The sequence below is a fragment of the Kogia breviceps genome, chromosome 13, assembly GCF_026419965.1.
Source record: "Kogia breviceps isolate mKogBre1 chromosome 13, mKogBre1 haplotype 1, whole genome shotgun sequence".
NCBI classification, from domain to species: domain Eukaryota; kingdom Metazoa; phylum Chordata; class Mammalia; order Artiodactyla; family Physeteridae; genus Kogia; species Kogia breviceps.
Genome location: NC_081322.1, coordinates 24509129 through 24526337, shown reverse-complemented (window position 1 = coordinate 24526337; position 17209 = coordinate 24509129). Strand labels below are relative to the sequence as shown.

The window sequence follows — 17209 nt, the reverse complement described above, 5'->3', positions numbered from 1 at the left end:
ATTAAGAACAGATACACCCACACATAGTGGGTGAAATAGCCAATGGTGTACAAGATAATGAGGGAGAGAGGAGAGGAGAAAGAATAATAGTCTCAGTGGTTCTCCTCCAGGGTGCATTTGCCCCCCAGGGGACATTTGGCAACATCTGGAAACATTTTTGATTGTCAAAACTAATAGGTGCTACTGGCATGTGGTGGACAGAAGCCAGGGATGCTGCTACACGTTCTGCAATGTCCCGGACAGCTTCCCACAGCCAAGAATTATCCAACCGGAAGTGTCAGCAGTGCCAAGGTTGAGAAACCCTGGTTAGATGTGCTGTGTGGCCTGTAAAGTAGTTTAAAGCACATCATCTTAATTAACCTTTAAGTCTTATAACTAGGTTATCAGATAAAATTATAGCCATTTTACAGATGAAAATCGTAGACCTGATGATGTTGAATGGTTTTCCCGGAGTCATACAGCCAGGATCCCATCCTAGATCTTCTGATGCCAAATTACATCCATGTTCTCTTGTCTTGTTTGAGTCAGAGAAGCTAGAATAATTCTGCCTTGCACTTCATTAGGGTTCGTATTAAATTTAAGTGAGCTCTTCAGCCAGGAGACGCTTTTTTATGACATTGGATAACTTACGGAGTCAGGAAAGCTTAATTCTGCTCTAAATTGCCAGAGTAACAATGCTGTTCAAATGGAAATATTATTCGGTAATACATTTTATTTAATATTCTTGTTGGGTTTTTTCCCAGATATTCAAGCATTAACCTAATCAGTTTCACTTCCTTTAATAAAAGGATGCAAGCACTGGAATTGAAACAATTGGACATAAAAACTAAACATTAATTTGTTCTCAGGTTATATTTTAAAATTAAACATAAAGATATAACCCGTGCTTTGGGAATATCTCAAATGTCTTACATGGCCATTTTAATTGTAAAGGAGGATGAAATTTAATTCCCCCAATTTTTTAATACCTTCTAGAATTTTCTTCCTTGAGGTTGGTTTCCCTACAAGCTCTGTGGTTGTATTACCAGATACTTCTTGATATATCCAAACTGGCATTAATTAGCATTGGATCCCATTTGTAAGCATTTTTTTTAAATATAGCTGTACTTTTTTTTTTATCTTATCTGTTTTGGATAAGTAGTATCAATAATATTTTCCTTTGGAGAAGTGCAGTATACTGTCTAATGTACCTCTTGGAATAAACGGCCTCTTTTTAATAGGAGTGCTCATTTAAGCATCACATAAATTTTTATGTGTATTTATTGGCCATATACAAATGTATCATTTCTGAAGTATTTGTTGTTTCTTGCATTTTTTAAAACCTTACCAAGTTTTAAAAGTTTTTAAATGCACACTGTTACTCTAAAGATTTTTTTTAATCTTTATAATGACTAAAATGCCTAACCTAGTCCTAGGGTCAACAAATTTAAATCTTGTGTTTTGCTTGCTTTTCAACACTATTATATACTCTGTCACCAACAAATGAGGAAAAAGCAACTTACAGCTAACACCAATATTCATCAATTTAACAGTCTCCTCAGGTGGTGCAAAAATGGACCTTTAATACCTCAGGACTTCCTATGGATCAGACTACACAATTTTTTGTACCCCTTCTACCTTGACCCTGGCTCTGAAGAGGTATTGGCAAACTTTGGTAAACATAACGCTTCTTTCCACTTTTCCCTGCCCACAGAGAGTGGCTATAGATCGATCTGGCTCCTTTTTATCAAGCAAGACACATAATTAAGAGCAAATTACCAATAGAGTATGACATTTTGCTAACTCTTCATTTGTGAAGAAAGTTCTGCCCAATAACTGTGTGCTACCTAAGCAAAGTTAATGTAAATGTAGAAGTCTCTTGCCCAGAATTTAAGCCATTTGATCTATAGTTTTCTAATCCGTTTGTTTATTGAACATTATAAGACTTCCAGGAAAGGAAATAGGCTTTCTTAAAAGTTTTCCATTAAAACTTGGAGTTTTTTTGTTTTTTTTTTTTTTTGCGGTATGCGGGCCTCTCACTGTTGTGGCCTCTCCCGTTGCGGAGCACAGGCTCCGGACGCGCAGGCCTAGCGGCCATGGCTCACGGGCTTAGTTGCTCCGCGGCATGTGGGATCTTCCCGGACCAGGGCACGAACCCGTGTCTCCTACATCGGCAGGCGGATTCTCAACCACTGCGCCACCAGGGAAGCCGGAAACTTGGAGTTTTAAAAGCATGATACTTTCTCCTTTTCAACCAGTACATTTTAATTTGTATTACTTTTATTTGAAGAAAAGAGAATGGGTGGTGTATTATTGGATTGCTTTAAATGTTTCTATTTTTTTTTCCTTTAAGACTTTAATAAGAACATAGATTTTTGTTTATTCAGTTCTTTTACTTGTATTTTAGAATGCTTTGACCAAAGAGCATTACGTACTGTCTTACGTACTGTTCTTAAGGATTTGATAAAGAAGATTGAATATGCAAATGTTTTGAGTCAATCTTGTTAATATATATAAAATATTTTTGCCCAGGTCCCTGAATTTAATTGATATTTCTTGTTTATAATACTCTTGAAGCTGAAAAGAAACTTTACAAATCCTTACGATTTCAGCTGCATTTAGATCTCTTAACTGAGAAAATTTTAATGACTATTCATTCACTTTTTATTTCGGTCAGGTACATTTAGCTCTATTGTATATTGGGTATTTTCCAGAAGTAAGTGTTAATATATAATTAAGTAGAATAAGTAGAATATGGAAAGGGCCAAACATAATATTTAACAGAAAGTAAATGGGTAGTTAGCTTTCTAATACCTATGTGTTGTTTTCCTCCTTCAGAAGTTTCAAATATTTTAGGTAATTTAAATGGGGGGGCTGGGGGTGGAGGGGAGTGGTGAGGACCTTGTAGAATGCTGGGCAGCTGGAGGCCGAGATGCTGTGCAGAGACACCTGGGCACCACTTTGCTTTTTCCATCAGGACGGAAATATAACCTTCTAATACTATATTTGGTTCAAGAACCAGTAGGTACTGTTTGTAAACATTCCTATAACTGTATGTACGTAAATTATTAGAGCAATTCTTCCCCTTTTTAAATAGTGCAGCGCCAATATGAAGAGACCATGAGATAGAAAGAACTGAGCTTTTCTAGATTTTCAAGTTCCTACCTTGCACAGTGTCATTAACAGCTGTAAACCTTTATTTAGGGACACTGAGGCCCAAGGAGAGCTCTACTGAGACATACTATACCTGCTTCTGCCAAGGGTAGCCACCGCACCTTCAGCAGAATTCTTTATTTGTGGCTAATTAAATAGGGAAGTGCATCTAACCTAACAGTGAATATTTAGGTAGTCTCTTTGCACCATATTGTGGTCTACCAAGATCTTTTTTTTTTTATCTAAATAATTGAACTCTAACCTAATAAAGTAGGTTTATTAGAAAGCAAAACTCATCAATAATAATTGCTTTCCTTTGGTAGGGGGGAAAAAAACCCACCCTAACTGAGCTAAGAAACCAGCCAGGTACTTCCCTGGCGGTCCAGTGGTTAAGACTTGGCCTTCCAATGCAGGGGGTGCAGGTGTGATCTCTGGTCGGGGAGCTAAGATCCCACATGCCTTGCAGCCAAAAAACCAAAACATAAAAAAAAAAAAAAAAAACAGAAGCAGTATTGTAACAAATTCAATAAAGACTTTAAAAATGGTCCACATCAAAAAAAAAAACTTTAAAAAAAAAACAAAAAATGAAACCAGCCAGAATTGTTAAAACTAGGAAAGGAATATGAAACTTGGTGCCAACTTTAATATATATATTAACATCTTTATTGGAGTATAATTGCTTTACAACGTTGTGCTAGTTTCTGGTTTATAACAAAGTGAATCAGCTATATGTGTAGATATATCCCCATATCCCCTCCCTCTTGTGACTCACTTCGTCCCAGCTTACCCTTCCTCCTCCCCATGTCTTCAAGTCCATTCTCTATGTCTGCGTCTTTATTCCTGTCCTGCCCCTAGGTTCCTCAGAGTCCTTTTTTTTTTTTTTCCAGATTCCATATATATGTGTTAGCATACAGTATTTGTTTTTCTCTTTCTGACTTACTTCACTCTGTATGACAGACTCTAGGTCCATCCACCTCACTGCAAATAACTCAATTTTGTTTCTTTTTATGGCTGAGTAAAATATTCCATTGTATATATGTGCCACATCTTCTTTATCCATTCATCTGTCGATGGACACTTAGGTTGCTTCCGTGTCCTGGATATTGTAAATAGAGCTGCAGTGAACATTGTGATACATGACTCTTTTTGAATTACGGTTTTCTCAGGGTATACGCCCAGTAGTGGGAATTTCGGGTCATATGGTAGTTCTATTTTTGGTTTTTTAAGGAATCTCTATACTGTTCTCCATGGTGGCTGTATCAATTTACATTCCCACCAACAGTGAAGAGGGTTCCCTTCTCTCCACACCCTCTCCAGCATTTACTGTGTGTAGATTTTTTGATGATGGCCATTCTGACCGGTGTGAGATGACACCTCATGGTAGTTTTGATTTGCATTTCTCTAATGGTTAGTGATGTTGAGCATCCTTTCATGTGTTCATTGGCAGTCTGTATATCTTCTTTGGAGAAATGTCTGTTTAGGTCTTCTGCCCATTTTTGGATTGGGTTGTTTGTTTTTTTGATATTGAGCTGCATGAGCTGCTTGTATATTTTGGAGATTAATCCTTTGTCAGTTGCTTCGTTTGCAAGTATTTTCTCCCTTTCTGAGGGTTGTCTTTTCATCTTGTTTATGGTTTCCTTTGCTGCGTAAAAGCTTTAAAGTTTCATTAAGTCCCATTGGTTTATTTCTGTGTTTATTTCCATTTCTCTAGGAGCTGGGTCAAAAAGGATTTGCTGTGATTTATGTCAGTGTTCCTCCTATGTTTTCCTCTAAGAGTTTAATAGTGTCTGGCCTTACATTTAGGTCTTTAATCCATTTTGAGTTTATTTTTGTGTATGGTGTTAGGAAGTGTTCTAATTTCATTCTTTTACATGTAGCTGTCCAGTTTTCCCAGCACCACTTATTGAAGAGACTGTCTTTTCTCCATTGTGTATTCTTGCCTCCTTTATCAAAGATAGGGTGACCATATGTGTGTGGGTTTATCTCTGGTCTTTCTATCCTGTTCCATTGATCTGTATTTCTGTTTTTGTTCCAGTACCATACTGTATTGATTACTGTAGCTTTCTAGTATAGTCTGAAGTCAGGGAGCCTGATTCCTCCAGCTCCATTTTTCTTTCTCAAGATTGCTTTGGCTATTTGGGGTCTTTTGTGTTTCCATATAAATTGTGAAATTTTTTGTTCTAGTTCTGTGAAAAATGCCATTGGTAGTTCGATAGGGATTGCATTCAATCTGTAGATTGCTTTGAGTGTACAGTCATTTTCACAATGTTGATTCTTCCAATCCACGAACATGGTATGTCTCTCCATCTGTTTGTATCATCTTTAATTTCTTTCATCAGTGTCATATAGTTTTCTGCATACAGGTCTTTTGTCTCTTTAGGTAGGTTTATTCCTAGGTATTTTATTCTTTTTTGTTGCAATGGTAAATGGGAGAGTTTCCTTCATTTCTTTTTCAGATTTTTTATCACTAGTATATAGGAATGCAAGAGATTTCTGTGCATTTAATTTTGTATCCTGCTACTTTACCAGATTCATTGATTAGCTCTGGTAGTTTTCTGGTAGCATCTTTAGGATTCTCTATGTATAATATCATGTCATCTGCAGACAGTGACAGTTTTACTTCTTTTATTTCTTTTTCTTCTCTGATTGCTGTGGCTAAAACTTCCAAAGCTATGTTGAATAATAGTGGTGAGAGTGGGCAGCCTTGTCTTGTTCCTGATCTTAGTGGAAATGGTTTCAGTTTTTCACTACTGAGAATGATGTTGGCTGTGGGTTTGTCATATATGACCTTTATTATGTTGAGGTAGGTTCCCTGTATGCTTATTTTCTGGAGAGTTTTTATCATAAATGGGTGTTGAATTTTGTCAAAAGGTTTTTCTGCATCTATTGAGACTATTACGTGGTTTTTATCCTTCAGTTTGTTAATATGGTGTGTCACGTTGATTTGCGTATATTGAAGAATCCTTACAATCCTGGGATAGACCCCACATGATCATGGTGTGATCCTTTTAATGTGCTGTTGAATTCTGTTTGCTAGTATTTTGTTGAGGATTTTTGCATCTGTGTTCATCAGTGATATTGGCCTGTAGTTTTCTTTTTTTGTGACATCTTTGTCTGGTTTTGGTATCAGGGTGATGGTGGCCTCATAGAATGAGTTTGGGAGTGTTCCTCCCTCTGCTATCTTTTGGAAGAGTTTGAGAAGGATAGGTGTTAGCTCTTCTCTAAATGTTTGATAGAATTTGCCTGTGAAGCCATCTGGTCCTGAGCTTTTGTTTGTTGGAAGATTTTTAATCACAGTTTCAATTTCAGTGCTTGTGATTGGTCTGTTTATATTTTCTATTTCTTCCTGGTTCAGTCTCGGAAGGTTGTGCTTTTCTGAGAATTTGTCCATTTCTTCCAGGTTGTCCATTTTAGTGGCATAGAGTTGCCTGTAGTAATTGCTCATGATCCTTTCTATTTCCACAGTGTCAGTTAACATATATTTTTAAATTACATATTCAGTTTACCATGAAGCAGTAGTATAATCCTGCAGTGTACAGTGCTGTGTGAATTTTTTTAATCTTGTGTATTTTACACATAAGGATAGTGTCCCATAATTTTTAATATTCAAATCTTATGAATATCAGAATTTCCAACATTTTGTTTAAGAGATGTCTCCAGGAAAATGTGTTGATTTTTATATGAAAAGAGTCTTCAGGAAGTTGGAACATAGAAAAATGTAAGTAGTTAAGGTAAGGAAAGCGATAAGAAAAACCTCAAGAATTACTCTCTGGGACCTAATCCAGCAGTCTCTGGAGGGACTCTGCGATGACTTTCAAATACCAGCTCAGGAAATCAGTTGTACTTAAAAAGAGCAGCTTTTTGAAGAGATGGATTTTGTTTTAGTGTGGTAGAAATGATCGACCTATCAGCTGCCATTCCAACCACCATTTTGGGTGGGGAAGGGGCTTAGGGATATAGTGTATTCCTTTTGTTGCTCTTACTTAGAAAAGTTATTCTTAAAAATATCATTTGTTCCCTACCCGAAGTCGTGAAAGTTCCAGAATTCATTACAGAATAAAATACTTAGGACATCATTTACAGGTTTCATATTCCTTGATTAAGCATCTGTTAACATCATATTGTCCTTCATTTCTACTCTTTTTTTCCTTTATACTGCCATGTGTAATATAGTTATGCACATATCAAAGAACCCTGAAAAAAGTGTAAAGTTAGTGAGTTTCTAAATTAGTGTTTAGTTACCAAAAAATTCAAAATCAGTCTAAATTTACTGAGCGCACACCCCGTAATTTTCATTTGCGATAATAGGAGCTTGATGTTTTTTACATTCATATTTCTAAATTATGACTTAAAACTTAATATTGGAGCAACAAGTATTTGTTGATTGCAGTCCTTTTTTGCTTTGTCTGAACTGTTTGCCAGATGGTTTCTGCCATGGTTATGCTAATGAAAATGCATTTACCTAGTATTGCTTGCTTTGACTCATTGTAGCTTGAAGATTTCTCATTCTACAGCATTTGTTAACTGTCGGCTCTCCTTTACCCTACTTAAAAGTTTTTATTCCCCTTTCCTCCTTCCCTCACCTAGATTGGAGCTTGTTTTTGTGTTACTGCAATGATGATGTACTGATTTTTAGACACTTGTGCTGGGTGGTTCCCCAGATTCACAAATGTTGCTAATCTGAAGAGAATTCCAGACACTTTTACAAGCCTGTCTCATCTAAGCTAATTTTAGCATGATTGTGTCAAATGAAATGTGCCTGAAATTGCTTATTAGTCATGGTGGTAGGGATCCTTTTTGTCCTCCGAAAACAGGGATAATTAAAAGTTGTCACAGAAATGTCTTAATGTGCCTGATTCAGTAAATGTGCAGTTTGTTATGTCAAATTTAATTTTAAGTTGAAGATTGGAATAAAATGAAACTCGAAATAAATTTGAGTTAAGATTATGCAAAGAATTCTAAAACATAGCTTTAAATAGAAAAGAGTTATACTTTCAAGGTGGGTGTAAATTTGAGTGTTTCTGTTCACTACACGTGTTATTACATTAAACATTATTCTTCTGTTGTAAGGTCCTTTTAGTTTATGTACAAAATAATAGGGTCACCTTGATTAAGATGCTAAATTATATTGCTGATTGGCTTAAAATAAGGTACTGAAGATTATGGAAATACAAAATTTTAAGAATGAATTCTGTCTGCTAATCAGGCCATAACTATTAGAGTATAAGATCTGAGTGCTGCCCACTAGTTGAGAAATTACATAATACAGCTTTCAGAGTCAAAAGAATTTTGACTTTTTTGTCAGCTGTTACTCATAATATTTTGGTGTTTCCTTTTAGACAGCTGATCTCTCATCTTAGAAGATACTGTATAAACAGCCCTATTCCCAAGTAAAAGTGCTGAGTGAAGCTGTTGTTTAATTCATTCCATTTTACTGAAGACTTACATTTGTAGAGTTCTTTCATAAACTGCTTTTTAATTAAATTATTTTTAGCATAGAAGTTCCTGAAGCAGGATTAACACCTATTTCAACAAGCTGTGTATTTGGGAATGGAATGAGAGTCATTCATCTCCACTAGGAAATTAAGAGTTGTTGTTCACAAATAATAAATTACTAGATTCTGACAGAGACTAATGGGATTAGGTAAGTGTGTACTCAGTGTAATAAATGCAAGCCTAAGCATCCTTTCAGGCCCTGAATCAAACCAGGTACTGCTGTTGGTTAAAGTCAGTCATGGCTTACAACCTGCTAGCTGTCTTGCTGTAGAAACTGTAACGTAAGGCCCTTGAAATAGATGCCGTCATCAGCCCCAGCCCCCAAGCATTCATCTATTTAAACACATGACAGAAGATGGTAGAAGAGAATTCAGCAGCTCTTCCTGTAGTAGAAGTGGTTATTGTATCAGGACATACTTTGTTGTAGGCCAGTAACTTTTGAGTTAAAATACTATAGCTGTTTCTCTTCCTCTCCTTACATCTTTCTTTCACTCTTTTTTTGTTTTTTTAGGCAATAAACTCACTTATTTTTCTCACAAACATTTTGTGTGGAGCAACAGATTCCAACTTTCTCCTGTAGCAGTTAAACCCTTATTGTCTCTGAGTAGATTTCAGTATTTTACTTCTTTTATTTTTTAAAAGGCAACGGGCAGCCAAGACGTAGATCCATCCAAGACTTGACTGTTACTGGAACAGAACCTGGTCAGGTAAGACTTAATATTTGAATTCTCTGTCTTTGAAGAATAGTAATGGGCAGAAATCAAAAATTAACTATTATATGAACTATCTATATCTATATATCTATATATATATATAGATATATACACTTTGCAAAATTAGTTTTATGAGTTGACCTAAAATTATGATAGAGAAATTCATTATCACCAGAACTTAAATACTTAAGGGAAATAAAGTATAGATGCCATTATTGATTTAACTTGAAGGAAAATTTGTGAAAATAGGTTGATTAATTCAGTAGTGCTCTATGTATGTTATATGGTTTTTATTATATATGCTTTAATAAGGAAGTATTCAATTTTGTAATTTAACAATTTATCATTAACATTGTCCTCTAAAATGAATCATTAGTATTATCTCCTCTTTACTAATGAGGGGAATAAATATTTCCCCAAAAGATGCCACTCCTCTGGGATCACAGGCACTGACATACTTGGTGGACTCTTAACATCTTTTAATTTGTCATATCCCCTAGATTTATATTTTTTGAAACATCCTTAGAGCAGTATTCACTAAGCAGATGGGTAAACTCTAGAAAGTCTTCTATCCTAGTTGATCAGGTTTTTATTCTTCATCTTTATGTTTCTGGATGTTCTTCTAAACGCCCCTTACCTCTTTGTAGATGACCCAGACAGTGCTATAATTTAAGCCATTTCTGATGAGTGCAGAGTTTTAACCAACCAAATATATAAAAGTAGCAGTCATTGCTTTTTCTGTTACTCAGGTCAATAGACTTAACATACATAATTTATATCACATTCTTAAAATGAATTGAAAACTAATTATGAGGTTTTGTTGTTGCTTTCAGTTTTGCTGAAATAAATAAATTTTAAGACTGTAGCATGCATCTGAAGTAATAAAAATACCACATTATGGTCCATATTCATGAAAAATTACAGGATTATTATATGTTATAAATAATGTGATTTAATTTCTGGTAAAATGTATTAGTACTTTTCATCTAAAAGGTGTTTTATTATTATTTCATTTTTATAACATACTTGAAATTTTAGAGATTCTTTGTAGTCATTAATAAAAATTTGAAAACCTTTTCTAGCCATCAGCTAACTTAAGTAACAAAACCACTTGAGATATTTAAATGATAGATAGCCTTGATCTTCATTTATATCTGGAAATATTTTTATTTCTCGCAATACCCATACACACTCAAATACGTATATACACATATGTACATATATATACATAATACATATTAATTTATTATATATTTTATGATATTAAGTGACCTTAAATCTTGGTTTTATTTATTTAATAGCAGCTTTTTCAGTATATCTGCTTTCGTGAGAGCCCAGAACTTTTGAATGAAGTTTCCCACTTTCTCCCCCTCAAATACTTCAAGTATTAACCAGGGCATTTAGTAACAGATAGCTTGACATCCGGTATTTGCTTTGATTCCTTAGAGGCTTGATGAGCTCAGTCTTTTTAATGCTATTTACTATTGCCATTGACATTCCAGTTATGAGAAACTCTAGCCAAGTATTCTCCCTTTGACTAGGAATGAGGGGCTTGCTCTAAGACAGTTCAGGGGCATCTGCCAGTGCCAGTGCTCTTCTCTGTATTCTACATTAAAAGCATTGCTATATTTCAGGACTGACCTCACCATACCAAGCCTTACTTACTTCCTCACAAACTCCGTATTACCTGAGACTTCAATCATTACCATTTTCACCATAAAACACTGGAACTGAGGCAGACTTTGACTGTGGGACAGTCACCTGCATGAATTGTCATGGACTACTCCAAGAGATTCAGAGTGAGGGGGAGTTTGATATGGTGGTAAAACCTGTTCTAAAACAGGTGCTATGTAGCCATTGTCTAGCCAGTTTTTAAAATTGATCCGCTCTTTCAGAATTACTTAAGTATTACAAACTTAAAATGCCTAATATCCAGTTTGGGGTGAGAATGACAAATGGTAATCCTCATATACTATGAAAACATTTTCCCCTGAAAATGTTATGATAAATGACCATTAAATCTTTTAAATTACTACTGAAAATAACATTAATTATTTGAAGAAGAAAAGTATGCATAATCTGGATTTTCAAAATTAAAGGTACAGTTCTTTTTAAAATCTGGTTAAGCAGTGATTAAACAGATGCATAGCAGGTTTATTTGTTTGTTCTGGCCATGGAAATTGATAAAGAACATAAAAGTATTTGCCCAGTCAGTACAATAATGCGAGGAAAAAAAGAGAGCTTACTAATGAAGTTTACTGTCACATCTCATAGGGGAAAGTGATCTGATGAGAGTTTCTACTATGACTCTTGATTCGAGACTGATCTTAATAAAATCACTTAAACTTTTCATCTGTCAACTAAAATTAAATTGGTTGTTTTTATACTGCCATTTCTATTGAGAGGAGGAATAGTGAATGTAGCAAGCTTCTTAATTAAAGGTGGTTGTGTAAGTATTCATGTAAAAGATTGCATCCACACAACATACAACTCACTTTTAAATTAATTAAGGTTTTTAATTAATTCAGGAAGTTCATTAAGCACATGTAATGGATTTGACCTCCATTTGAGAAGATACTGAGAAAAAAGTCTGCCTGTCCCTGATGTCCAGGAACTGATCTGATACTAAAGCCTTGGTGTTGTTAGAAGCTGGACATAAAGAATATCTCAGAGCACCAATAGACAAAGTGACTCTGAGACCATGATAAAATGAGATAAAACAAGACCACTTTATAGTGTTGTCTAAGCACGGACGAAAACAAGGTCACTGTGCCACCCACAAAATACAAACATTGCCCTCTCCCAGTGGATATGAGTGACTGATGCTTCTTTACCAGATGCAGCTTTACCCTGACTCTAGACTGCCCTCCCTGTAGAATTGCCACTGCTTGCTGACAGTAGCCAATCTAGAGTGAATGCCTCTTTCCTTGGAGCCTCCTCAGAATCATTCAACAAAAGCCCAGATCCTCTAGTAAGCTCTTTCTAAAACCCTCTTACACCCCAAAGTGCCCCAGGGTGAGCGCCTTGCTTTACTGCAACAAATACTAAGCCCAGCTAACTCCACTACTGGTGTGTTTGTGGTAGCCTTTGGCCAGGGTGCATTGACAGTACCAAAAAGGTCCAGTCTCTCAGGAGCTTATTTGGGCAGATCAGACTTATGCCCAGATCAACTAGAGAACTTCAATAGTAACAGCTGCCTTTTATTTATTGTGCACCCATTTCGTGCCTTTAATGTCAGACCTTTAATGTATATTATTTAAATCTTAATCCTATAAGTTTGGTACTTTTTATTTGCCCCATTTTGCAGATGGATAAACTGAGGGTTAGAGAAACTTACCTGAGTCTTCCCTTACACTGGCTAGTAATTGCTATAACCAAGTTTTGAATCCAGATCTGATTCCAAAAGCACACAAACTCTATACTCTATCACTCTGTCTTGCATATAAAACTGAATGCAGTGCAGGGTACAGTAATCCTAGACCTCTTCAGTTTCAAGTGTTTTGGCTTCAGGTGGTCTGCATCATCATTAATTATTTAAATATTGTTTATTGATCATTTTTTGCTGTATTGTTGAGCAAGGCTAACCCACCTTGATAATAAATTTCTTTTTTTAAAAAATTTACTTATTTATTTATTTTTGGCTGCATTGGGTCTTCGTTGCTGCGCGCGGGCTTTCTCAAAGTTGCGGTGAGTGGGCACTACTCTTCGTTGCGGTGCGCGGGCTTCTCATTGCGGTGGCTTCTCTTGTTGCAGAGCACCGGCTCTAAGCGTGCGGGCTCAGTAGTTCTGGCTCGCGGACTCTAGGGTAAGTTTGGTAGTTGTGGCGCACAGGCTTCAGTAGTTGTGGCTCGCGGGCTCTAGAGTGCAGGATCAGTAGTTGTGGCGCACGGGCTTAGTGGCTCCGCGGCACGTGGGATCTTCCCAGACCAGGGCTCGAATCCATGTCCACTGCATTGGCGGGAGGATTCTTAACCACCGCACCACCAGGGAAGTCCGATAATAAATTTCTACAGATGACTGCACAGATTTATTTTTTATAATACATCTGGGTGAACCTTTCTGTGTTTCCCTAAAATTATACATTCTCATGTATGCCTGCATACCCGTTCTGGAATTGTATCCAATATGGATCTGTTTTCAAGATTTCTCTTGGAGAGTGCTGCAGTCAATGAAAATTTCAACTGCAAGATGATGTGATTATGATTACTTAAAGAACCAGACATACTGATTTCTATATGGACTTTAGAATCTACTTTTACTGGTCAGATACGTGGCTTTGGGCAAGTCCTTAATTTCCCTGAGCTTTAGCAACCTTATCTGCCAGTGGGGACCATAACATCCACCCCCCAGGGTTCTTATAACATGTGAAAGTACCAGACACACAATAGATGCTTAGTACATGCTTATATGCCTGTCTCCCTTAGTGTGCCTCCCAGGGGTCTTAACAGCTTATTCTCACTATAGTGTATTACTATAGAGAAATAAAACAAAACCAGCACTTGGAAAGAAGTAAAATCCATTAGCGTTCTATTCTTGCTGCATCATAAGAGAAGCTTCTGTCAAGGATCATGGAAAGTATTTGCTTTAAAGGCCTTATGTCACATATCAAAAGCTGTATTATCATACACTGTTGTTATTTATTTAAGGAATATCACTTATCATACTACTTCTTTGGTCCATCCTCATTCTGCACCTCCTTTAGTGTAAGTAATTTTCTGTTAAAGCTCTAAATCAGAAGCTTACATAATAGTCTTAAATAATTCCTGGTTCATAGGATACCTTCCTATTGGAGAGTTTAAAGACCACATAAGAAAAATAAAATTCTAAAATTTCCCTTGTAATGAACTATGGTGAAGCCAGAATTAGATTGAGCCCGTAATTTTGGATTAGGAAGGATGTTTTTAATATACCCTGTCATGTATAGATTTAATTAATCTGATTATCATAATGAGGAAGAGTACCCTTGTAAATCCACATTACCTACTGATACCCATTTCTTTTTAATATTTATGTTGTTCAGATGTACTTCACAGAAATATCATATAAATCAATATTTAATCTCTGTTTTGTGCTTCTATAATTTTAGCAACTAAGATGATTTCTGAGGGTTTTAAATAGCTTTCAGATGTCAGTCTAAATAGTAAGTAACCCAGGCCATAGATTCTTGACTTACAAAAATATTTTCCCAGTCTTTCAGGTGAGACATAAAAAGCAAAGCTTTTTTTTGTTTGTTTGTAAATAACTTCCAATTCCTCTTTATAAATACAGAGATAAAGTTTTGGTCAAAGTCCAATTCTGGTTCATGTCTACTGATGGTAATTTGCCCTGCAGTTTAAATTTGGCTTAGTATTCTTTTGCTGCCTTAAATTGCTATGTGGCATTTCTGTACTCTCATAACCACTTTCATAGCCAATCCTTGTGGTAAGACAAGTATTTCTATATCTCTTAAACTTTTCAGTTTCTTTGAGAATAGAAAAAGTAATTGTAAATGTCTGGAAGGAAAGAGCAACCTGAATGAGTTTTAATAGTTTCAGAGCATTTGTGGCCATCAGAATTTTATCAGTAACTTTTTTTTAAGTAGCTGCTATAAAAATGACACTTCTTTCCTACTAGGTTGCCAGCAGTTTCATATCTTTTAAAAATTATCAAATATTATCTGTTCTTATTTATGCTTTGTATTTTTCAGGTATTCAAAAAATAAAGTTATGGCTTATTTTTAAATATGCTTTATTTTTTTAATACAAACATGTTAGTGTATTATATTATTCATTGAGATACTCATTCCTTAAAATATAAAGACTTATTTAGTTAATTTATGGATTTAAATTTAACTCGTAGCCTTTCTTATAGCTTTAAAGAAAGACCAGTTTTGAGACTTGACCTAAAAATATAAGCATTATTTCTTAGTTTTATAGCTTATGGGAAATCTGAAGTAGAACAAATAAGTGTGCACATGAGGTACTAAGAGTTTCTTAGAACGAAAGAAATAAAGTAGCAAAGAATTCTCTTAGGAAAGGTTTAAGTTGAAGGAATATGATAATTCATACTAGGTCCAAGTAGGATAATTTGTTTTAATATCACCAGTGTTCAGTGACTTTTTTGTAGTATACAGAATTCATTCCTATATTTTATAAAGGTAATTATTACTTGTATGGCATCTTGTTTAATTTCTCATAACTGATACTGATTCTCACATGTCACAAATACTTATATTTAAATATTAACGTAAAATTAGGCTGACTGAAACCCTCTTCTACCAGTACTCTGAAGAGAAATTGCTCTGTATTTACAATAGAAATCATAACTGTGGTCGTGACAGTGTACTCTTATTAAATCAAGACTTAGCTTTCAGACAAGAAGGTTAAAGGACTCTGAAATAATGTCATATCTGTATTTGCTTTATGGAGATTAATAGCATTCTAAAAATAAGAGTTGTATATTTCATCACTGGTTCTCTGTGATGTATATTTTTATTCTTATTATATATCAGTGGTAAATAAGCCTAAGCACCAGTCTTACATCTGAGTACCAAAAGCTTGTATTATCATTTTATTTAATGAGTATTTATTATATGGTTATTTACTATATTATATGGTTTTTATTCATTATGTGGTGTATCCAGCAATCTCCTAAATCCTGGGGTAACCAGTATAAAAGTACTCATAATCTCTGCCCTTAGGAGATTTTAATGCTTTTGAGCAATCACAGACTTTGAGAGTAATATAAAGCATTTGGGGCTCAGGTTGAAGTTTATGTATGAACAGACTGTAAATACACCCAAAAAGAAAAATACCTTTGTGACAGGGCTTAGTCACTGAAGATGTTTTATAAAATAACTGTAATTTTGGACTAGGAAAGGAATTGTTAGGTGCTACAAGTCTACTTATATATTCCCATCTTGTATGTACACCAACCTAATTATCTGCCACTTAATGAGCATTTTTTATCAGTTTTCAAGTGTTTCATGGGTGCTTGAAAAGAATGCATAGTCTCCATTTGTTAAGCATAGGGTTCATAAGTATGTTTAGATCAAGCTTGCTTTCTATGGAGGTCGGGTTTTACTGTGAGCATGTTTTGGTTTTTGGTCCCTTTTATATATCACAGAGGAGTATCAAAGTATCAATATAGTTTATATATCACAGAGAAGTATCAAAATATGATGGTAAATATGTCCCTTTCTCCTTTATTGCTTTATCTGTTTTGAAGTTATGTATAGGCACAGCATTTACATTTTAAATTGTTGTATTCTCATTTGAACCACTTATCATTATATCTCTATCTCCAGTATTTTATTTTCCCTAAAATACTCTGATATTAACATAGCTACATAACTTTATTTGGGGTAGGTTTTGCCTGATTATGTTTTTTCATTCTTTAACTTTGTTTTCTCTGTCTGTGAATTAGAAATGTCTGATGAACAGCATTTAATACAGCCTGACAGTCTGATTTTTTAAATATCTTAACTAGAGAGTTTAATCCGTTTACACTTATTATGGTTACTGATAAATTTGCTCTCTCTTATCTCTTATTTCCCTTTTTTCTCCTCTCTTGCCTTTTTTTGAATTGAATAAATATATTTCTCATTCCATTATTTTTCTCTCTGGTTTGGGAGTTACATATTACTAGTTTTAGTAATTGCCTTTGAAATTTTAACACTCATGCCCAACCTAAAGTAAATATCTTTACCCTCATCCTGAACAGTACAAGGATTTTTAAATCTGTTTTCTTCCTATGTATGCTATTGCTATTCAGATTTTAGTACCATCTTATCTATTTGAATGGTAATTCTATAAATTAGTCATTTTTCCATTGTTTAATATTTTCAGTGTATAGATTCATCCTGTTGTTTACTAGTATTCCTGATTGTA

The 17209-nt window shown here is 35.1% G+C and overlaps 1 protein-coding gene across 2 annotated transcripts in view; it reads left to right on the top strand.

Annotated features, from left to right (window-relative positions):
- MAP3K7 (mitogen-activated protein kinase kinase kinase 7) overlaps positions 1 to 17209 on the top strand; it is a 67319-nt gene that overhangs the window by 40814 nt on the left and 9296 nt on the right. For both annotated transcript variants that reach the window (XM_059083076.2, XM_059083075.2), the window contains one exon: positions 9271 to 9335. In XM_059083076.2, the coding sequence (XP_058939059.1) occupies positions 9271 to 9335 (65 nt within the window). The remainder of the gene's footprint in view (positions 1 to 9270; positions 9336 to 17209) is intronic.